The sequence below is a fragment of the Cuculus canorus genome, chromosome 19 (assembly GCF_017976375.1).
Source record: "Cuculus canorus isolate bCucCan1 chromosome 19, bCucCan1.pri, whole genome shotgun sequence".
Lineage (NCBI taxonomy): Eukaryota > Metazoa > Chordata > Aves > Cuculiformes > Cuculidae > Cuculus > Cuculus canorus.
Genome location: NC_071419.1, coordinates 3,057,647 through 3,080,088, shown reverse-complemented (window position 1 = coordinate 3,080,088; position 22,442 = coordinate 3,057,647). Strand labels below are relative to the sequence as shown.

Below are 22,442 nucleotides of genomic sequence, written 5' to 3'. Positions count from 1 at the left end.
CTCTCTCATCAGGACATATTAGTAAATTTTATCTTTGAATTATGAGTTTAACTGGTTGTGTCATGATCAACATTCAGTATAGCATTCACGTTAACTATTTAATTGTAGGGAAAATCATCATAGAATCATGGAATGGTTTGGGTTGGAAGGGACCTCAGAGCTCATCCAGATCCAACTCCTCTGCCATGGGCAGGGACACCTCCCACTGGATCAGATTGCTCAAAGCCCCATCCAACCTGGCCTGGAACACCTCCAGGGGTTGGGTAGCCTTGACTTCTCTAGGCAACCTGGGCTAGTGCCTCACCTTTCTTTGGAAAACGCTGGCAGCTATGACTGTCTTAGCTGCCCAGCTGTTCAACTTTGATTCCCATCTGCCACCTGAATTATCAATAGTTTAGCAGAAGGGCAGCATAGTGGTTGAACTGCCTTTAGTCCAGATGTAATGTTTTTTCCTTAAGTTCAGGATATTGATAGACCTGCCTATAAGTTTCTACTACAGGTATCAAAAGCTGTGTAGTCTATTGATCTACATCTCTTCAAGTATCACAGTTGTGGTCTGTATGGTGATTTGTTGGTTTTTGAAGGTTTCTCCTTGGCAGTGGGAAGCCTCTAACTTTATGTGTTGATCTCTTTCCTAGGACGATAGCTACGGACAATATGACCCACGGTATAGGCACTATGATAGCACCAGTGCTGCTTACATGGAGCCTGGGAGCTATCGGTATCCTGAGCCTGAACGTCCTAGTTCCAGAGCCAGCCACTGCTCTGAGAGGCCTTCCTCTAGGTAAGCGATTCCCAAATCGAGGAAAGATCTGGTATACCCCAAAGCAATGAGTGTAAAGATGCTGTTGGAGTTGTTCAGCGCAAGGTGCAGTGAGGAAGTTCAAAAACTCATTGCCATAGGAACGGGCAGTGTTGAATGTCACATCTGAAAAGGACAGGATTCTGCAGTCTTTTCTGTTGTTAAAGCCTTATTTCCTTCTTTCATTCGTTTCTCTGGGTGGCTGTTGGTGTTTCTGCCAGGCAGGCGGTCAGTGTGGTGGATTTGGTGCTGAGGTTGGCTTCTTTTTGCCTATTCTGTGGAAGTGCAGTGTAGGCTGTGGGTTTGTTAATCCATACCAGTTCACTTTCTGGCTAGAACTTGAGCAGTGGCCCTGGTTCTGTTAATAAATGGCACTTTTGCACATTGGTCTGGGATTTGCATAGCAGTGCACGTGACCCACTGACACACAGTGTTTCCGATGTTTGGAGGAGAGAGTTGGTGAATCAAGTGACAGTATCCTGATGCTGTGTCAGGTTAATTTGTCTGATGATTACTTCAGCTGTGTGTATAAGCTTTCCCACAAAACGCCCAAACTGTGGTCCGTGTAGCAAAGGTGCTGTGTGGGTGGGTTTCACCCACAGGCTTTGATGCAAGTAGCACACAAATTAGGAAAACTGAAAAGCCTTGGTCTGTCTTACTATATCAAATAAAAAAATTGAGAGAAACAGTGTGTTCAGATGCTTCTAGCAGATATTAAATATAAGCAGAAGTGAAATCACTCGTATTTCTCAAGCCAGAAGCAGCGGGTCTTCCAGGGGTTACTGCTTTCTGATGATTATTGCAGAAGTGATTTCTGTGAACTTGAAATGAATGACAGAATGTTACTGTTGCATTATCTGGTGAGTGAGTTTACAGGTTTCCCAGTGAGAACCCCAGGTATCTGACTGGAAATGATGAAACTTTTTGTACTGTTTGTTGTTGGTAGTTCACTGATGGAGCAGTCTTCAAAGTAAAAACATAACATTTTGCTTTCTACCTCCAGAAGATTCTAGAGCTCTATGTTGGCCTTGAGGAATGCAAAACAATGACTGTAGTTCCATATGATAACCTTTATCATCTTTCCAAGTGGATCTGAGTGTACTGTGAGATCCTGCAGTGAGATGATAACTTCCAGCAGCACATCCTGGTGTGCACCTCTCTTATGTACTACTTATATAAGAGACTGAAATTCCTGTAGGTGGGATTGGGCAGATCAAAGCCCGTTAGGAGTAGCTCTGTCAGTGCTGGTGTGTGATGTGACAGTGCAGTTGGATGTGGGCTGTGGTACCGCAGGGCAGCAGAGTCTACGAGTGGCAGAGTCAGTGTGACAGCGTGTCTGAAAGTTGCCCTTAACGTACCAGTATTAATGATGCAGCTTTGCAGACTCTGTTTGGAGAGGGAAGTAACATATTTCTGGAGACTGAGAAGATTGGGTGGATAAACCTGATCTGATAAGATCAAACCTCTTCCTCTGCAGAGGTAGATGCTGTGGTAGCAGACTGCCCACGCATCCCAGGGAGCAGCATGGCTTGACTGGCTTGACCGCTTTGTAGTTTGCATATCAGTTGTATGATCAGTTGTAGAGGAGCATGAAAGTTCTCATTATTCCACACTGGCATTAAATATCTTCACTTCCTTTGCATGTATGGATACGTATCTCTGAGTGTGTATGCATGTGTAGGTATAAACAGATGTGTATACATACATATGTGTATATATATATACATGTATATACACACATGTAGACACGCTACACTTTTCATCTAACATTCATCTTCTAGTTTATTTCAGAAATTGTGGGGTGTTATCCTCAAAATGGCATATAATAAAGGGTCATGATTTTTTCAAGTAATACCCACATCTTTCTTTTCCCATCAGAAGTATTGTAATTATCTTGTGTATATGCACTGGCTCTTACTTTGATGTGTTGGGTTTAGTCTGGTTCTTGTGCTTATTCTGTTCAATTGGGCAATCAGTATTCTGACATGGGCTCTCTAAATGAGTATTTTCTTCTATTCAGTTCTCTCTATTTGCTCAAATGACAAACAAGCCTTTCTTATACGCTGCTGCCCGTCTGAGCCTATTGAGAAGGGTAATAGCCTAAAAGATGCCTGGAATTAGTTGTGATGTGCTGTATAACAATTGTATCTCCATGCTCTCTCATTTATTCACTGAAGTATTAAATTTAAGGATGTGCTAACGCTGAAAATATTGTTGCTTCTGCTGAACAGCTGCAACTGGGAAACAGACTGAGTGCAGGATGAAAATAAAGCATCGGAGGTTATGGTGGAGGCTGAAACCCTTTGTTCAGGGTTATCTTGAAGAGTGCCTGTCTATATCCTGCCCTGTTTTCATGGCCTCCTCTCCAGACCATAATCCATAAGATGCATAACAAAACACTATGATAGTTGAGGGAACAATTATTTCATTGCTTGTTAATTTACTGACTTTGCTGAGAAAGTTCAAAGGATGCCAATTATAGTAGGTTTTGCGATTAATTGTCTGTAAGTAATTGAACTGATCACTAAAGCAGCTGACAGAAATCACTACAGTATTGTACAGTAAGGGCTGTTGGCTTTCAACTGTACATGACAGTTTAATGATATTTTGGGTTGTAAAGTCTTTGATTCCTTGATTTACTGTAAATGCATTATTTTAAATCTGAAACTCTATGCAATCAGCTGAGGCACGTAGTTCTTCATAACCTCTGCTGACTTCCGGAGAGATTGGAGAGGGGATAACAACTTTCTATACCTGTGTGGTTTTTTTCAGGCAAGGGTATCCTGAAGATTATTACACGAAGAGTGGATGGAGCGATTATTATCCTGGCTATTACCCGAACTCCTATGATTATGGAGGTAAGGTGTTTATCTTTAACCTAGAAAGGAGTAGATGTGTTTTTGTACCTTAAGTACATTATTTTGGTTTTCCTATGTGCTTCAGGACCAAATCAGCATGTAATTAAAGAGAAAGGAGTAGAAAAAGGTTGTAGGCGATGGCTTCCAATACCTAAACTAATTCTTTTTGTTTTCCAAAGATCCAAGTCACTGGGAACGTTACTCATCAGCGTACGACCCCAGGTACAGAGATCCCAGAAGTTATGATCGGAGGTATTGGTATGATGCTGAACACAACCCGTACCAGAAGAGAGACGCGTATTCGTATGGCAACAGGTTTGTCCATTTGATCCGTGTTCTTTCAGTGCTCTTTCTGAATCACAGGTAGTACAGGGCCTGAGTGCTGATGGTAATCGGAGCACTGGGCTGTATGCTTGAGTGAGTGAAGGTGAAGAGTCTGGTGGTGGTTCAGGGCTTGAATTCCCCATAGTAAAAAATAGAAAAACGAGTTATGGCAGTGAGCGTGAAGGCAAAGACTGAGGCCTTGCTTGTGCACTAACAGAAATACTGCTTTGTTTGCTGAAGGTCTGGCCCAAAGCCTTCAAAATTTGTAAACTATTGTGACAGTTGTGTCAGGCATCAGAACTTCAGGGTATCAGGCAACTTTGTAAATAAAATCCTCTCAGTATTCTTTAGGGATACAGATGCATCCTGTAACAGTGTGTTAAAATACAGTGTTGCACACATTTCACAGATAGGTGTTGCTGGTCGTTTCTGTAGCTTTAATGTAGGTCATTGAGGAAAAACAGATGAGTGGTCATGTCACTTACTCATAAGGAAAGGATTTAGGGCAGTAGGAGTTGTTTTCTGATTGGGTAAATATTCTGTGGGTTTTTTAGAGCAGATAGAGTATGACATTGGTCTTGAATATTCTGGTTGAACATCTTAAAGAAATGTCAGTTTGTTTACTGTAATAAACCACCTCAACCTAGGAAATCTAGCCCTTCTGATGTTAGGTACAGTTTCTTGACAGGTATACAGTGAAGCCCTCAGATGATGTGGGTGGCTTTGTTTATTTTTGCTTTGTATGCTGCTTTGTTCTCCAGACATGACCGGTATGAAGATAACTGGAGATATGATCCTCGTTTTACTGGAAGTTTTGATGATGAATCCGAACCCCACAGAGATCCTTACGGTGATGAATTTGACAGACGCAGTGTCCACAGTGAGCATTCTGGTCACAGTCTCCGTAGCTCCCGCAGCATTCACAGTCACCAGAGTAGTTTCAGCTCTCGCTCTCAACAAGTGAGTTTCAAATGGTCACGAGGTGTTCTTTCAGCTGAGTTGGGCCTTTCTCTAAGTTAGGGGTGGGTGAAACTTCAGAAATACGGAAATATTTCTGGGTTTAGTTTGGGGAATATGTATTTTGAAAACTGACTCTATAAGTTGAGACTGTTTTGTAATATAGTTTTGAACTTAATATTTGTCACAGTTGTCAAGAGAACGTTAACCAAAATCAGCACTCAGCTGTGCCAGTTGCCACACACACAGAAAGGAAAAATTTCCTCTGCTAAATCCATTTGCTGTTTGCGAGAACTTTGCCCTTCCTGTGGTTGGCTGTGGTTGATGACGTGGCTGGCTTTCAGTGTGATGTTTTTCTCATCACAAGCATGAATGCTCTTACTGAACTTAGGAGCTGTTATAAGACTAACTCCATGTTTGTATGATGCTGTTTTGACTTTAAAAGCAAAAACCGAATCTAACTGATTACTCATCTGCTTATGCCATAAGTACAAATACTGGAAAAGTCACAGAATATTAGGGTAGTTTTGAGGTACCATCTTTGCAAATGGAATGGGTCATTTTAGCTGTAGTCTCTTTCTTGTGTTGGTTCATCGTGTTTCTTGGAAGTTTGGGTGGCTTTCCAGTCTAAGCTCCAATTCATTTAGAAATATCGGAAGTAGTATATTTGAGATCATTTAGGCATTAATATTGAGGCACCTGAAGTCGTCTTGGCATTCATCAGGTTTGATTAATTAAGATTTTCTGTCGCAGTGTTCCAGCAGAGGTGAAGTTGGTTCTGATCCGCAGTTGCTCATGCAGTAACACTTGAACTTGTAACTCATTCTATAGCATTACTCTTCACACAAGCATGTAGACATTCTGTGTGAGAAAGGTGACAATACTTTTTTGTGAACAGATCAAATGGTAGTAAAAACACTGAGAGAGAACACCAAGAGAATTATCTTCCATTGCCTGCTGCTGCAGGTGTCTGGCAGGGCAGCTGTCTCCAGTGCAGAGATGTAGTAAGCCCAGTTTACAAGCAGAATACAGAATCGAAGGCGTGGGGTCACTTACTGTCTTGCGTTGTGCTGGAAGTATCGCCTGCTTTCTCTAACTTCATGCTCTCCACTAACAATTACTAATGTGATCTGTTTAGAGCCAGCTATATAGAAGTAATCACGATCTAACGGCTAATGTGTATGAAACCACTGTGCAGGCAGTGTCACTCCACACAGATTATCCGTATGGTGGATATGCTGCTAACTTTGATGGACAACAGCCTTTTACAGACTACGGATACCCGGCTGAAGCTGGATGGGCAGCTGTAGAACAAGGTACTGGCATGACTGGGGAAGGAGAAGGGACGGCACTGTGCTTGTGAGGCTGTCTACCAGCAGTAATTTGCACTTCTGTTAGTCTTTGTAGCGTATGTGATGTATTTTGTGCATTCATAGAGCCTGTTAACAGGGAAGAAATGCTGGTTTACAGTGGAAGTATGCGTGAACAAAGTGCTCCTTGCATTTTTTAGTGCTGGCTGAAACTTGACTATATCAGAGATGCCGTTAAGTATATCTGTTTGTAAATGCCTTTTTAGCTAGATTTTTAACTACATCGCTTGTGCTTCATGGGGAACGATTAAAATTTAACTTAAATTTCAGAATTTTCATAATTTTTTTTTACTCTTTCAGTGTGGATCAGAACACTGTTCCTCTGGAAAAGCTTTTCCAGAGTATGCTGGAAGTAATATCATTAGGTCTTCAGAATTGCATCTCCTACAAACAAACAAAGCCTTGGCATTGAAAAAATATGTGGATTTTAAAATTGGACTGTTTTTTAAAGTCTAGTTTTGTTCTTGTTTCAAATCTTCGAAAAGGAGCTGATTAGTTATTGCTTTTAAAATTTGGCCAAATTGAATGGCAGGGTTTTTTTCCACTATTAGTGCAGGATTATCGGATTAGATGAATACATCACCAAGTTTTACTTAGATGCAAGACAAGGTTACTTGGTTTTACTTTGTCTTTTCTTCCCATTCCAGCACCTTTAAGGCCTTCAACGCCTGAGAAGTTTTCAGTGCCTCATATCTGTGCTAGGTTTGGTCCTGGGGGCTTCTTAATAAAAGTGCTGCCAAACCTGCCTTCAGAGGGACAGCCAGCTCTGGTCGAAATACACAGCATGGAGGTAAAGCTTAAAAATAAAAGGGAAGGGGTGGAATATTCATAGGTGGAAATTCATAATTACAAGAATTTCTCATTGTTTATATTTGTGTTTTAGGCTATGTTACAACATTCACCAGAGCAAGAAGAGATGAGAGCGTTTCCTGGTCCTCTCGATAAGTATGTTCTTAAAAGATTTCAGAAATCACTTCCATGCATGTGAAATTCATTTCTTTATTGAAGTTTTAGTTGTCTGCAAATTGCAGGATTTAAACTGACTTAACTGACTTTAAAGTATTTGTGGCTTTTCACCTGCTTAAATACTACATGAGCTTCAAATCTGTTCGTCATGCTAATGATAATAATGATCTGAATGTTGACGTTGATCTCATTGAATACTTTTTTCTTCTTTTTCTTTTTTTTCCAGGGATGACACCCATAAAGTGGATGTCATTAATTTTGCACAAAATAAAGCTACACAGTGCTTTAAGAATGAAAATTTAATTGACAAAGAATCTGCAAGTCTGCTCTGGGACTTTATTGTACTCTTGTGCAGGCAGAATGGGGTATGTCTCACTGCTTAGATTTTTATCTATCCTGAAATCTTTTATGCACAGAATGCTATTTATGTAAAAGCCAGTAGTGTGCGTATAGTGGTTTATCTTGGAATGGTTCACAGATATTGGTGGAATGGGTAAACTGGCCACTTGTCCCCAGGTGCTCAGAGGTGCTGATATTTGCACGTTGTTGTTGAAGTAACAAATAAAATGAAGGCAGAGTTGAAATAATGTTTTTTTAACTTTTATTTTTCTGTCCATGTACAGACTGTTGTGGGAACAGACCTGGCTGAGCTTCTCCTCCGAGATCACAAAACAGTGTGGCTTCCTGGGAAGTCCCCTAATGAGGCAAATTTGATTGATTTCACTAATGAGGCTGTGGAACAAGTGGAAGAGGAATCTGGTGAAGCCCAGCTCTCATTTCTCACTGATGGTCTTATCACCACAATTGACAGCCTTGAAAAGGAGACAGAGAGATTCAGAGAGTTGCTGCTTTATGGCCGCAAAAAGGTGAATGCTGATACTGTTGTTCTGAACACTGCACGTGTCTGGTTTTGTTTACTTGTTTTCAAAGATCTTAAAGTTCTAGGCATCAGCTAAAATTGTTTTTGCAACTTGTAGAACATGTAATATTTCATGGCACTGCTCTACGCTGATATGGAAAAATGTTATGCCCTACAGCTTATAATATAAAATAGAACTATATTCATGTGTTAACATTTGGTCTAAACAATTGTTTTTTCATCAGTCACAAAGTAGTACTGCAAGACAGACATTGTCTATCTGAGTATTATGTTCAGCTGTTCCCAGGAAACTAATTTCTGTATTCCTTAGGATGCTTTGGAGTCTGCCATGAAGCATGGTTTATGGGGTCACGCTCTGCTACTTGCCAGCAAAATGGACAGCAGAACACATGCAAGAGTTATGACCAGGTACTATCTCGCTTGTCAGTTAGAACAGTATGACTGCCTGGTCTGCTGGTGAGGTAGAGGCTTGATGCTCAGGAATCTTAATGTCAAAATGAGGAGTTATCATTAGTAGCTCATGAAAGAATTATACTTCACTTTTACCTCTATGCTCAGTTGGGACCTGTTACTTTTATGGCAGAAGGCCCCAAAATAAACCTGAGAAGTTGTCCTTTGCCACTCATTCCATTAAAGGGGTGTTTGAATGATGTCATCTGTGGGCTTGCTTGGCAGGGGCTGTTAATCAGGCTTTGAAAAAACTGCAAAAATCCAATGGTCAGCTGTGTTGAAGCCCAGTGACTGTCAATACCCTTCATTCATCTCACCTGAAAGAAGCAGAAGTGTTTGTCTGTAGACAAAATCTTTCATCTTCCTGAGCTGGTGAAATTATGTTCTAAGTCTCGTTGGGTGACATGGGGAGAATCCTGAGGCTTCTAGTGTGGATTGACCTATGTCAGGATGGCAGATCTATTTAACTCGTCATGTTTTGCTTTTGAACCTTACCCACTGGGCAGTTGCTTGTTCAGTGTAGTATTTTCAAACAGCACTTCCTTCTCTTAAACCAAGCTAGTTTAACTGCTGCTGAGTGTTCAAGTGCATTTTAACTGCTTACCCCATGTTTGTGTTTTGTTTTTCTGTGTGATGTCTCTGTAGGTTTGCCAACAGTCTCCCAATTAATGACCCTCTGCAGACTGTTTACCAGCTCATGTCTGGAAGGATGCCAGCTGCATCCACGGTAAGATTCACATGGGAATCAGTTGAGCCTGGAGAGGTGCTGCAGTGAGTGCTGTAGTTCACAACAACAAATCCTTCCTTGTGCTTTTCCTAGAATTGACAATTAAGTTGTTTTAGCCACTTTTAGGTTGAAAAATTTACCCATGCAGATCTCCAGGTGCTGATTTGACTAATTCTTCTAATTTTAGTGCTGTGGAGATGAAAAATGGGGAGACTGGAGGCCTCATCTAGCAATGGTGTTATCCAACCTGACCAATAATGTGGACTTGGAATCCAGGACCATTGCTACCATGGGAGACACTCTTGGTAACTCTTGGGGAATGAACAGGGCGATGACTGAAGGAAAAGCTTTCTGAAAGCTTGATTTATTTATTTATTTTTTGAAAACAATAATTGCGGTGTAAAATGTGAAGTGGAACAGGTTTATATAGGGGTGTCTCTGTTGTGGAAGTATTTGAATACAAAGCCAGAACAACATGGGACACTGAATTATATCCTGAGTTCTGTCACTTATTTCTCTACAGCTTCTAAAGGCCTGCTGGATGCTGCTCACTTTTGTTACCTTATGGCCCAAGTTGGTTTTGGAGTTTACACAAGGAAGACAACAAAGCTTGTCCTAATTGGATCAAATCATAGGTTTGGCTTTCTTTTGTTTAAAAAAAACATGACTTTTTAGATGCTTAATGGCTTGAGAGACTGAGCTGCGCTTGTCTTTATCACCAGCCACAGCTGGTTTTGAGATAACAATTTGGTGCCTTGTCCTGCTTGAGGAGTAGAAGTTATTGATACTGTGTCTCTAATAGAGCTGTGTTTCTGACTTTATTTCTGTTTGTCTCTATTTGTTGTCAGTATATATAACCTCGGTGTTAAATAATATTTTTCCTCTCCCATTCCCGAATAGCTTGCCATTTTTAAAGTTTGCCACCAATGAAGCTATTCAAAGAACAGAAGCCTATGAATATGCACAGTCTCTAGGAACTCAGCCTGGCTGCTTGCCCAATTTCCAGGTGAAGAGCTGTTTAATTTTTATTTATTTTATTTTGGCAGGGTTTTTTGTGAGGTTTTAATCTCTCATGTGCTGTATTCAGCCCACCAAATATTTTACCCTTTGTAGCATGAAATATATGTGCATAACGTAGTGCAAGGAGGCTTTTTTCCTGTTTTCACTTAAATCTCCTTTTTGCATTTTTCATCTGTGCATTATGAGCTTTGGAATTTTAAATTTGTTATCCAAACCATGTTCCAAAATAAAAACCCAGCAGAATGCGTTGGCAGTAGCTGCAGACATATGGATAACTTCCATTGGATACATTGGGTGGAAGAGGACAATTGAATACTTTTTTCCTCTTTTCCTGTGCCTAATAGAGATGTGATAATGCGATATCTAAGCTTTCAACTGAAGTGACAGACTGCCTCTCATTTGATACTTCTAAAATGTTCTGCTCACTTTGTTCCTATCACCTGCTTGCATCCCACAGGTTTTCAAATTCATCTATGCATGCCGACTGGCTGAAATGGGACTTGCTGCTCAGGCTTTCCACTACTGTGAAGTCATTTCCAGAACTGTCCTTAAAGATCCACATTACTATTCTCCTGTCCTTATTGGCCAGCTAATCCAGGTAACTTAAGGAAGAATTAATTATCTGTCGCTTCATATTGGAGGTGTTAAGCTGTGGCTTAAGTTGCCTTTTGTTGGCTGGTTAACTTAAACTTTACAATGATTCCTTTCTCTAGATGTCATCACAACTACGGCTGTTTGACCCGCAAATAAAAGAGAAACCAGACCAGGAATCTTTTATTGAACCTTCATGGTTAGTAAGGCTTCGACATGTGGACGGACAGATCAAGGTACAGAATATACTTTTCGACATCAAGTATTCTCATTTATGGATCAGTGTAAATCAAATTTTTAACAGGTTTTTTTTTTATACTGCAAATTATAGAAACATATGAAGTGGCCTTATGATATATTTGTGTTGTCAAGTGTGTTATGATTGAAACCAAGTGGATTAACCACACTTCAGAGCCCTAAGGTTCAGTACAGAATAATCAAGGGTTGTGTACATGATACGAGACAGGCTTTTTTTAGCAACCTAACACGAGGCTCATTAGGTTGCAGTAATTTCTGCTGTAAGCAGAGGATCTGCTTGCCAGAGGAAGAGTTGTGTGTGAATTAGTGTAGTTCTGCATCATAACAGAGTAGAAATAATTGCCATTTATTTATAGAAATCTGTGAAAAAATGGAACCTTCAACTAATTAACTAAGCTTCCATTTTAAAAAAAAGGAAAAGAAAACACGAACAACAAAATCCCTTTAAATGGTTTGGTTGAGCTTGGCTGGCAAATGGCCAACAGCTTGTTTTTTGACTAAACCGTAAAGAAAGCTATGTGCTATGTTCACGCCTAAGATTTCCTCTGTTCTGTGATCCCTTGCTTATGAACTTAATGCCTGGTGCAACTAATAAGATCTTTGTTTTTTGTGCAGGAGGGTGCAATAGCTTATAACACAGACAGATCCACACCCCCACCCTACGCGTGTAGCACACCAAGCTCTGAATTAGACCATGGTAGTCAATGTGATGGAGCAGGGGTTGGCCGTGACATGGGTCCAGGTGCTGAAAATCCCTTGTTAGCATCCTTGTTACCCAATGTGGCTCAACAGATGCAAACTGTGCAGCTGATGCCTTCAGGTTAGTGCTTCATATCCTTCTTCGCAATAGAGAGAAAATTAATGTTTCGGGTTTCTGCGATAAGAGACCATTTGAGAGTGGTAGAAACAATGAGATTTTACTTCTGCAATTTATTTATAGGATAAAAGGTTCACACAATGGAATTTCTGTTTAGTTATAACTCTTAACTATTTTTTGTGCTGCAGTACCTCAGGCTGCCCTTGATGGATCAGCTGCCATGATTCCTCCTGGTGACCAGGAAGCTGTCCGAAGTGTTCCTTTCTATTCAGTGGCTTCTCAGCCTGTTGGTCCAGGACCTGGCTTTGCACCTCCAGGATTTTCAAATCCATATGGAACTGAACCAACACCGATGTATTTAGGGTCGGCACTATCACCAGGAGGGCCACCGCAAGAAACTGAACCACGGTCAGAAGAGCAGACAAACCTGGAAACAGGTCTGGGATCTTAGTAAACAGCTTTTCTTTCTTACAAGGGAAATGAAGTATTTTGGGGAATAATGAAAAATATGTCAATATTTATATAATATTAAGTCTACTCCTGGGTAGTGAAGTTTAAAAACACCATGTAATGGTACAGAGACACTTGTGGAGGGGTATGGTGTTCATCCTGCTTATCTGGCTTAGTTTAAAAGAGATGTCAGACTCAGCAGATTATGGTTTAGAACCCAACTGGGATTGGCAATTCTATGTGCAAGGTCTGTGACTGGAGCCTCAGGGATTTCTGCCTCTGGACATCAGCCTCTAGGACCTTCGTAAGTTTTAGTTCTGTGACAGCAGAAGCTGATACGTGAAGGCAAGCATAGACAGGTTTGGCAGAGCCGTTAGAGACATGAAGTTCCTTAGACTGCCACATACTGACTGCCTCCATCCGTCAGCCTACTCTGACCTGTGTTTAGAACAAACAGAATACCCACGCAGGAGGAAAAATCAAAATCACAGCAACTGGGGTTCACGTTCTTTAAAAGACCAGGTTCTTTCTAGCACGGGACTCATAACTAGTGAAAACTTTTGCCTTGAAAGTGGTGTTGCGGAGTTTAGGGACTCTTTTTTTGGCAGAGAGTGGGTGTTGATGTTCCCCCGCTGATGTAATCTATTTCTTTTTTTAAGGAATGCAGAGAATTGCCCCAGAGTCTCCTTCACAAAACTCTTTTCCTGACCAGAGAGAGGAGGATTTCTATGGCAGAATGGCCAGCATGGTATCTGTTTCATATATGTCTTCAGCAAGTGTCAGTTGCATTGCAGATATGTGTAAACACAGAGTATATTGGGGTTCTGCGTTGCTCTTCAGCAAGACTTGAAGCTTAGTTTTCCTTTCCCACTGTCTTTCCCTCCAGCAGAATGAATAATGAACAACTAGTAGAAAAAATTTGGCCACAGTCATTGACTCCTGCTTGGTCATGACTGGAAATGTGGAGAGCGTTTATAAAAATCCCAACCTCCTTTTAAAAATATATAGTATTGTCACTGTTTTAAATATCACTGAAGTTGGTGTCTCCTTGGCAGTTTAGTCTCCTGAGTGACAGTCATTTGAAAGAATTAATATAAACTTTTTTAATAGTGATACATTTGGCAAGTGATATAGGGTGAGGAGACTTTTTAACTAGAAATTAACTGTACTTATAAAAGAAATGGTGAAATTTTTTTTATGCTTCAGTTGCCATACGAGCATTCACAGAACAACCTGATGTTGGAGGTGGGGAAAAAGGCAGCAACCACTGCCTGGTGCAGATTTTTATATCTTTCCTCTTGTGGGCTGGTTAGCCCGCACAGCAGTGCCCTGGGTTAACTCTTTAGCAGACCAGTTACATCACAGCGCAATTACTTAGCCAGACTTCAGCTGGCTGCATCTCCCATGCATCAGCAGAGAGAGACGTACTGAAATGACCGTCTTGAATAGCTTCAATTGTGTGGGGATTCTTGATAAAAAGTGAATGTCATATCAGATATTTAGCTGCTTGCTTATTCTGCATGTCCTGGCTTTATGTCTAACCAGGCACCAGGACGAAGATCCAGATCTGCATCTCAGTCTTCAGCACATATGGTATGCCACGCAGGCTGCTGCTTTCACTAAACCTTTGTTCTTATTTCTGTTTATTTATTCTGCTTTTTTTTTATCTCCCTATTGCTAATTTGTCACAAGATGAATTTATTTAGCAAGATGAAACATAATCCATCACTCCAGCAGTGACAACATTGTACTGTCCTGTGTATTTGTAATACAGGGTTATGGGCGAAGATCCCGAACAACTTCAGAATCCTCTATTCATTCTGTGGGACGAGAGATCTCCAGCTCTGCAGCAAAACAGCCCTCTCCTCCTCCCTCTGTTCCTGTAGCGAAAGAGACTAAAAAAGAAACGAAAAAGGAGCCAGCACCAAGAAAGGTAAGTTTCCTAAGAAGGGTGGCTATTGCTGGAGGACATGGGTTAGTGTACATGGGAGCTCCTGCTCCAGAGTCCTGATTTAAGAGGTCCTGACTGTTCCTTTCAATTTATTAGGTGCAACTCTCAGCTCAGAGTTGAAATCCCTAACAGAAAATGAATCGTTGCATGAATGTTTCTTTTAATCTGCCTGTAAAGCCAGTATTGAGAGAATTAACCGAACAGATGCATTTATTTGTAGACTGGCGCAAACTGGTTTCGCTGGCTGATGGGAAAAGGGAAGAATGAAGCTCACCTTCCAGATGACAAGAACAAATCAGTAAGGCCCCTAAACTGCAAAAGCCTTTATGCGTTTTGATGTGGTCAAAGTGTTTTCCTGGATGACAGATGAATATTGTTTTGACAAGTAAACAAATGTGCATAAAAACTTCCGAGATCTGGCATTTAAATGAAATTATTATGGGCTTTGAGGGTTGCTTTTTGTGCTTAACAGCTGTGTTTGAACTCTTAATCTTTGACTGTGATTTCCTTGTAGATTGTTTGGGATGAACAGAAACAGCGCTGGGTTAATCTGGATGAACCAGAAGAAGAGGTAAAAATCTGAGGGCTCATTTCCCCAAGTGAGAAACTGAAATCTGTACTGGCACACAATTTTCATCAATCTGTTATTGGCTCTGAAGGGTTGCATTTACTGAATTTGGATTAAAATATGCAACATTTTGAAACCAATAAATAGGTTGCATTTTCTGTCGTCTACATCCTTATGGAAGCATTTGTATCTTTAGTTACTGGTGTGGATGCAGTAATGGCAACTGCATTCACAAGGGAATTTAAACTTAGCTTGGTGTGCCTCTTTGTAGAGGTTAACATCACCTAGGAAATTGTTTATTGATTTGCTGCAAACAGAACATAGGGAAAAAAATGTAGGAAGAGTATAGTTTTGAAGATGTAGTGCATTGTAAAGTAAAGAAAATCACTCATCATGTCCATCTTTGTCATCCAAGGATCTGTTTCAATACAGAAAATAAGAACCACTACTGTAAATTTTTCCTTTAGTGTGAGCATAAATAGGTTGTAGAAATGCCTTGGCATTAATTATCAGATGGAAGAGGAGGAATGCTGGTCTTCACTACAAGATGTATGTGTGTATACCCAGTTCTGTGTGGATTAGGAAAGGAAAAGGAGAATTCAGGTGGATACATGGTTTAGAATTCTCAGTCAACAGTGTGGTTGGATTTTCTTGTTCTCCTTGCAGAGTAAACCTCCACCGCCACCTCCAACAGGATTTCCTAAAGCCCCTCAGGCTGCAGCACCTGGACCTGCAGGCCCACCCAGTGCCCCTGCTGTCAACATCTTCTCCAGAAGAGCAGGTAACAAACATCGTCAATACTTGAAGTGTTGAAGACTTTGATTTTTCTCTTATATAAAATGTGAAGGCAGGAGCCTTGGCTTTTTTGTAGTTGTTTGGGAACAGTTGGCAAGTCAGTGATACCTTGGAGCTGTGGCTGTTGGTGGCTTTGCTTGTGCCCGGCTTCCGCTCTGTGATTGCTGACACAGCTGTATGATGACTTGGGGATTATTGTTTGTATTCCCAGAGCACCATTTTCTGATCCTAAAAGATGGCTTAACCAGCAGGCAGTTGAAAACGGAGGTGGGGATGACCAACGCAAGGCTTATGTCTGTTATTTCTGGATTTTTGTCTTTTAGCCGGGAGCCGAGCCCGTTACGTTGATGTCCTGAATCCAGGTGGAACCAAGTCAAGTGGCGCTGTCCCTGCACCATCCGACCTGTTTGCCCCCTTGGCACCAATGCCAATGCCTGCAAATGTGTTTGTTCCAAACTCAGGTGTGTCACGAGTGGATGAAACTGTAAGGAGTCTGTGTGCTTATTTACATTTGTACAGCCATCTAAGTCACTTTTGCCATTGTTGTGTAGCCTTTAATGAACATCTAAGAATGTTCAATCTCGCTAACTCCAGTTTGGTTTAAGAGTAGAATTGGTGTGGGAGCTGCAGGAAAACAGATGGGTTAGTAAAGCCTGGTTCTTTGTGCTGCAAACAAAGGGGGGTTGCTATTTTTTGCCTGGTTCTTTTGTGTATTTGTCATCCCCTCCTGATGCAGAGTGGACAGGCACTGCAAATATCAAAACTGAACTGTGTAGTATTCTTGTGTTTCTCAGTATCTCATGCTCACTTCTGACAGCTGCTTCTAGTTCCAGGATTGCTGTTCAAGAAAAGCAAGGGGAAGATCTTACCTGCACGCTTGCTTACTGTGTTTTTTTCCCCTGCTTTCACTATGTACTTATTGCACGCAGGTTATCCGTATGAACTGTATACATCTCTTGCTTCTGCTTCTCTTGTTACAAGAGTGGGCCATCTACAGACATTGTTGCTGCCCTGTTTAAGTTACATTTTTTCCTGGGAGAAAATTGGTATTGTAGCAGTTCAGTTCTGCTGATATCCCTGCTTCTCATTCTGTGAAGTAGAACAAATGTGTTTGGCTAAATCCTGTTTCCTTTGTAGTTGCAGAGGAACCTCAGCCGATGGAAGGGAGTGGTGCCACAGAGCATACACCAGCTGTGAATCAAACCAACACAGATCCTGCTGCAGCTGAACCAGAGGTGAGCCAGAAAGAATGTCTTGTATATGCAATTCAGACTTCTGCTTTAAAAGCCATATGATTCTGAACAGTAGTTTCATAGCCACAGCACGTGCAAAGCACGTTGCTATACACAGATAAGTGCCTACATTTTAGTTAAGAACTGGAGAAGGAAAACACAAGTGAAGATGGAAGTGGGAAGCCTGTGAAAAGTGACCATGGGGACCAGGAACATAGGAAGAGCCATACAGTGCATGTTTCACTTGGCTTGAAGTATTCCAGTGCTGGTTTACTTCAGTGGGATCAGTACAGCGGAAATGTGGTATAGTATCATAGTAAGAAAGATAAACAAAAATGCATTGTTTTTCTTTAGTACTTGAACCCTGCAATCCTTCCTCCTGGATCTGGACTTCCTGTTTCTAACCTTGATGGCTCCCAGTCAGGCGAGGTAAGGCTTGAGTCAAAGTAGTTAGCTAATGACTTTTACAGCGTACTTTAACCATTGATTTGTACTGGACTTAACATGGGCCATCTAAAACAAGAAGTAACTGATTCTGTTGCTGATGAGTAGCCAAAGCGGAATCGTATGACTGCCTCCACGATTGTACAGGAAAGACCTCTAAGCCCATATGAAAAGTTCAGCCTCCATGTCCCACGTCCTGTGGGGTAATTTCCTTTTTCTGTAGAAGTACATTTTTACAAGTCTTTTTCAGAGTAAAGAGCAGTTTGAGAATCTCTTCTTGCCTCCATGCATGCATATAATTTCACTAATAAGTGCAAGACACAAAGAGGAGGACAGGTTGCTATGTGCCAGGCAGAGTAACATTACCTTTGTTCCTACTAAATGTGTTCTATAGCTACATAATTTTGTGCTCTAAGATGTCCTTTTGATTTAAACTAACTTCTGGCTTTACATTTTTTTTAACTTGAAGTTGGTTTAACCCTTGGCAGTGAGACTTGTCAAATGAAATAAAACAACTGAAAGCTTGGGGCAGTGACATGCATGACGACTTTTTTTATTTGTGTTTTTTGTATTTGTGTGTTCTTGCTGTTTTGTAGCTTTCGCGCTCTAGTTCAATGAGTTCATTATCACGTGAAGTAAGCCAGCATTTTAATCAGGTACATGTGGCTGGCCATTCTCATTTATGTTAACTTATTTACTTCCCCCCCCTTTATTTTGCATTCGCTTCAATACTTACTAATGCTTCTTTTATTCATTTTTCCCTCTTCTCATTTCACAGACATAACGTTAAAAGTGACTAATGATGTAGTGTTCCTTTTAACACTCAAACAGGGTCTTCAGAGCTTTTTGTATTTACAAGAATGCATGTGATCCAGGCATGCTTTTTGTTTATGTTTGTGTTCCTAAGAGATTCACATAATAATTCTGATCACCTCTTTCCTGGGACCCAAAGAAGTCAGTTGATTTTAAACAAGCAAACAATAAACAAACCCCAAAAATACTCCTAAAAAGACCCAAAACTTTGTCATTCTGCTGCTGCCGGTCTCAAATCGGTGATAATACCATTGCCTCCTCCATCTGCAAAAGCCCCTGTAGGAATTAAAGGAATGCTTCATCTCTGCTCTGAGTTCCAGTGCTGTGGGGTCACCATAAAGGTGTGACATAAACTCTGTCTTATATCTCTTTGTAAAGCAAAACTTGATTTAGAATGTTTATTTTGGGGCGAGTCCTAAGGTCTACTAACAAAAGCAGGAAGTACTAATTCAGTGAAGTCGCACCGGTGTCTTGTGTTGGTTTTGCATGCTTTGGAGTTTCAAAGCTATTTACAGTTTCTGCATGTGACATTGTTTTTGCCAATTCCTACATCAAGCAAGTAATATTAAAGGTACGGATGCAACCTGCGCTGGCACTCTTTGCAGTTGTTACATGATGCTGCACTGTCCGTATTATTGGCATTTTACTGTGAATATTTTCTCTGTATGACCAAGCGCAAACCATGTTTGAGAGGCAGTGAAGGTCTGCCATTCTTTAACATCAGTATTATCTGCTTTCCAGCCTGCCGCTGCATCGTCCTTGGGGGGACCTTCAGCAGGAACAGTTCCATTCTACAATCCTTCTCAGTTTGCACAGGTGAGTAGAAACCTCACCTTTACTTCCTGGCTTTGTTCAATAGCTTCATTCAGACTTGTTAGCCCTGTTAGACCAAGTAGTGCAAAGTTGCTGGAGTCAATCATGATCACACTGGACCTTGTTTTACGTGACCACAGTCCACTCCTCCCATTAATAAGTAACTTGGTGTGGCCTTAAATATCACTACAAATCCCCCATTTTCCTTCTCCCAGGTGCCTTTTGAACATAGGCTTTGAGTTCCTTGCCCCACTCCCCACCCCAGCTCATCCTTGTGGTGGGATAGTCCAGCCTGTCACCTCGGTTCCCTCTGGGCTTTCCCTGCCTTTGTAGCATTTGGAAGTTTTGCAAGATAAAGTAATGGAAGGAGCAGCTGCTGCACTGCAGGCTTCCATCTGTTCTCAAACCAAGTATGAAGGGTTAAAAGGTTGTGTGACAAAAGAGATAATCTCACTGTCACTGGCTGCGTGCATTATGGTGTGGCTTGTTGTACATGGAACAAGGCTCTTGCCACGGCAGGGTGAGCTTCTCTGGCCTTCTTAGAGCCGCAGAGATGAAGACTGTTTAAATGTGCACTGCTGTCAAAATCTGGTGCCTCTGAAGTTGGTTTAGTTTTGATAGTCAACATCACCCGGCAAGCAGAGGCTTAATTTTGGGTGCATTTTGATTTTGTATTATGAGATTTATCCGGACCGTTGTGTGTAGAATGTTAAATGTGCACCTAGACTGATTTGGCACCTGTTTAAGTTAACAGGTCTGCATTTAAAACTTAATTGCCAACTTTCTGTATGACACTTTTACAGAATGTTTTTTATTCTTCTCCTTTATCAGTCTCCTGCAGTCACTGGAAGTTCAAGACCAGGAAGAATTGGACAGAGGAAGTATCCAACGTTGAAGTAGAATACAAAGGCTTTGTATTTGGAATTCTCACTCGTGTTCTGAGCATACAGAGAACTCGATCTTGCGGCACATGCAGTTGACATGGCAGGAATTTAATGATGAGTGATGTTTTTCATGGGCCTCCCTATGTGCACCTCATCTACACAAATCCTTACCAAACATGAAATATATGTAACTTTTCCTTTTAAAAAGCCTGGCTGGAGATAGCTTTGCTGTGATAAAGAATAGGCACAAGGGAGGAAATAGTTGCTGTCTGTTACAAAAACTATTTGTTTGCACAGGCAAATTATTCCTGAAGTTTAATTCAAACCTAACTAGTGTGACCTTTGGAGATGTAGTTTCAGGGGTTCCTTAATTTCCGAAGGGTGCTCCCTTCCCAGCTGGGGGAAGAACACGTCCATGTTGTAACGCAACACTCTGTGGCCTGAAGAGGACCATGCACAATTGTAATGCTCATCAAACGGGACTGGGTTTGTCGGTGTCTGGAATCAGAGATGTTCACCTAGGAACGCCTCACGCTGGGTTCTTCTCTGGAGCAGTGAGGGTGCCACAGCTCATCCAAATAAGTTGACCTGCATTGAATGAAAACTGTGACTGTAATCTAATACTAAATTTGATTTGAATCTTATCTAGTATGTATGTAGTTTGTGGTTTAGACTACTTGTAAAGCAAATTGTATAGTCTGAAAGAAGCTCTCTGTATAATAGCTGATGCTGTACTGTTGAGGAAGTCAGTGTTCTTTTTAAGTGCAATACGGTTACTTGCTTTCTCTCAAACTGCTGGCGCTGCACAGTTAAGATGGGAACAGCTTGAAAGTTGAGTTTTTTCCTGTTGAGTGCCAGAATCAGCATAATACTCCGTTCTTGAATTTCCATTACTAAAACAACCGAGGTCTTAAATAGCTAACAGACGAATTTCAAACGTACTGAAAGCAGATGGCTTAGACCTCTGCCAGTGGACTTCAAAATCTTTAGGTTTAATATAGGAAATTTTGAAAACCATGATATGCAACATTCATATTCGCTGGAGAATCTGAATTATCTGCAAAGAAAGAAATAAACTTTAAATATTTATTAAATCATTAGGCCATATTTTTTTTTTTTAGAACCCGCCACCAAACTATGTGATTTTACTTGAATTTCTGCCTGTGAGTAGAAATCATGTGAATGTGAAATTGCCAGTGCTGGTCCCCCATTGTTTTTTCTTTTCCTGGAAAGCGTCACCTTTCTGAGATTTTGCTCGCCTTACGTGTGTCCGAAAAGGTTTGTATGTAGCTGAAGTGAAATGTCGTTTGGGGGATTAGGAACCTCTGCATCATGATCCATACCCAGTTCTGGATGTGGTCAGCAGCAGTTGGTGTGGTTTAGTTTTCCATGATTGAAACCCCGTCAGACACTTGGCTTTCCTCTAGTCCTGCCAGGCTGCTGGTTATTTTCTCCTTTCAGTAGAGACTGCCAAACAACTCAATCTGAGAAGGCTTCCCGGGAGCGGGGAGCGGCTCTTTCCTAAGTGTAAGATTTGACACTGTAAATTCTTAAATAAAATATTTTGCGCTCTGGAGCACTTTCACATTTTACTTCTTCTTGTGGTTATTGCTTTAGTGAGGTGGGTGGAAGGACCTCTCTCGTTTGGGAATGATTCATGAAGGATGGAGAGTGGGATAGGGGTTCTGTACTGGAATTTGCCTCGGGGCTGTGTGTCTGCAGTGGAGTGTTCCAGAAGTGGAGCTGAAGGCTTAGTGTAAGTCACTCAATTTGTTTGGAGTGTAAAAATGCTTTGCTTTAAACTGCTTATTAAAATGCCGTCTTAATCTCGTGTGGATCGTGACCATTGCGCTGTTATTGATCTCGCATGGATTGTGACATGCTGTTACGCAGTTGATGGCACGTGGATCGTGATGGTCACCTTGTTACTTGATGGATCTTGTGTGGACTGTGACAGTTGTGCTGTTACTTGCATAGATAGTGATGGCCATGTTGTTAAATGATTATCTCACGTGGAGTGCTCTTACTCAGTGGATCTTGTGCAGACTACGATGGTCGTGCTGTTACTTGTTAGATCTCATGTGGACAGCGACAGTCACACTGATACTCGATTGATCTTCTGCAGACTGTGATGGTCATGCTCTTACTCAAAGGATCTTGCGTTGACTGTGACGGTTGTACTGTTACTTGATTGATTTTGCATGGATTGTGACAGTTGCACTGATGATTGCTCTTGTGTGGATCGTGGCAGCCGTGCTGTCGCTCGGTGGGTGTCTGCAGGTTGCTGTCGCTCAATGGATCACGCACAGGTCGCTGTCACTGGATGGACCACATGTGAGTTGCTGTTGCTTGATGAGTGTCTCTTGGTGGATCGCACACAGGTCTCTATCACGCAGGAATTTATTGCTCGGTGCATCACATGCGGGTCACTGGATGGATTCCACGTGGTTCTCTATTGTGTGGGTCTCTATC

The 22,442-nt window shown here is 41.3% G+C and overlaps 1 protein-coding gene across 4 annotated transcripts in view; it reads left to right on the top strand.

Annotated features, from left to right (window-relative positions):
- Positions 1-21,573, top strand: part of SEC16A (SEC16 homolog A, endoplasmic reticulum export factor) — a 30,301-nt gene extending 8,728 nt beyond the window's left edge. Inside the window, exons 3-32 of one of the 4 annotated variants that reach the window (XM_054084145.1) lie at positions 639-784; positions 3,575-3,660; positions 3,840-3,975; positions 4,746-4,944; positions 6,080-6,257; positions 6,959-7,101; positions 7,195-7,256; positions 7,504-7,642; positions 7,901-8,143; positions 8,468-8,565; positions 9,253-9,334; positions 9,522-9,639; positions 9,858-9,969; positions 10,235-10,340; positions 10,812-10,952; positions 11,068-11,181; positions 11,819-12,023; positions 12,209-12,457; positions 13,130-13,218; positions 14,016-14,063; positions 14,245-14,403; positions 14,642-14,719; positions 14,936-14,992; positions 15,656-15,770; positions 16,108-16,245; positions 16,922-17,019; positions 17,371-17,445; positions 18,057-18,116; positions 19,015-19,089; positions 19,918-21,573. In XM_054084145.1, the coding sequence (XP_053940120.1) occupies positions 639-784; positions 3,575-3,660; positions 3,840-3,975; positions 4,746-4,944; positions 6,080-6,257; positions 6,959-7,101; positions 7,195-7,256; positions 7,504-7,642; positions 7,901-8,143; positions 8,468-8,565; positions 9,253-9,334; positions 9,522-9,639; positions 9,858-9,969; positions 10,235-10,340; positions 10,812-10,952; positions 11,068-11,181; positions 11,819-12,023; positions 12,209-12,457; positions 13,130-13,218; positions 14,016-14,063; positions 14,245-14,403; positions 14,642-14,719; positions 14,936-14,992; positions 15,656-15,770; positions 16,108-16,245; positions 16,922-17,019; positions 17,371-17,445; positions 18,057-18,116; positions 19,015-19,089; positions 19,918-19,986 (3,618 nt within the window). In that variant the 3' untranslated portion in view covers positions 19,987-21,573. The remainder of the gene's footprint in view (positions 1-638; positions 785-3,574; positions 3,661-3,839; positions 3,976-4,745; positions 4,945-6,079; positions 6,258-6,958; positions 7,102-7,194; positions 7,257-7,503; positions 7,643-7,900; positions 8,144-8,467; positions 8,566-9,252; positions 9,335-9,521; positions 9,640-9,857; positions 9,970-10,234; positions 10,341-10,811; positions 10,953-11,067; positions 11,182-11,818; positions 12,024-12,208; positions 12,458-13,129; positions 13,219-14,015; positions 14,064-14,244; positions 14,404-14,641; positions 14,720-14,935; positions 14,993-15,655; positions 15,771-16,107; positions 16,246-16,921; positions 17,020-17,370; positions 17,446-18,056; positions 18,117-19,014; positions 19,090-19,917) is intronic. The other 3 variants (XM_054084149.1, XM_054084147.1, XM_054084146.1) reach the window with 3 other exon arrangements.
- The last annotated feature ends 869 nt before the right edge of the window (positions 21,574-22,442 follow it).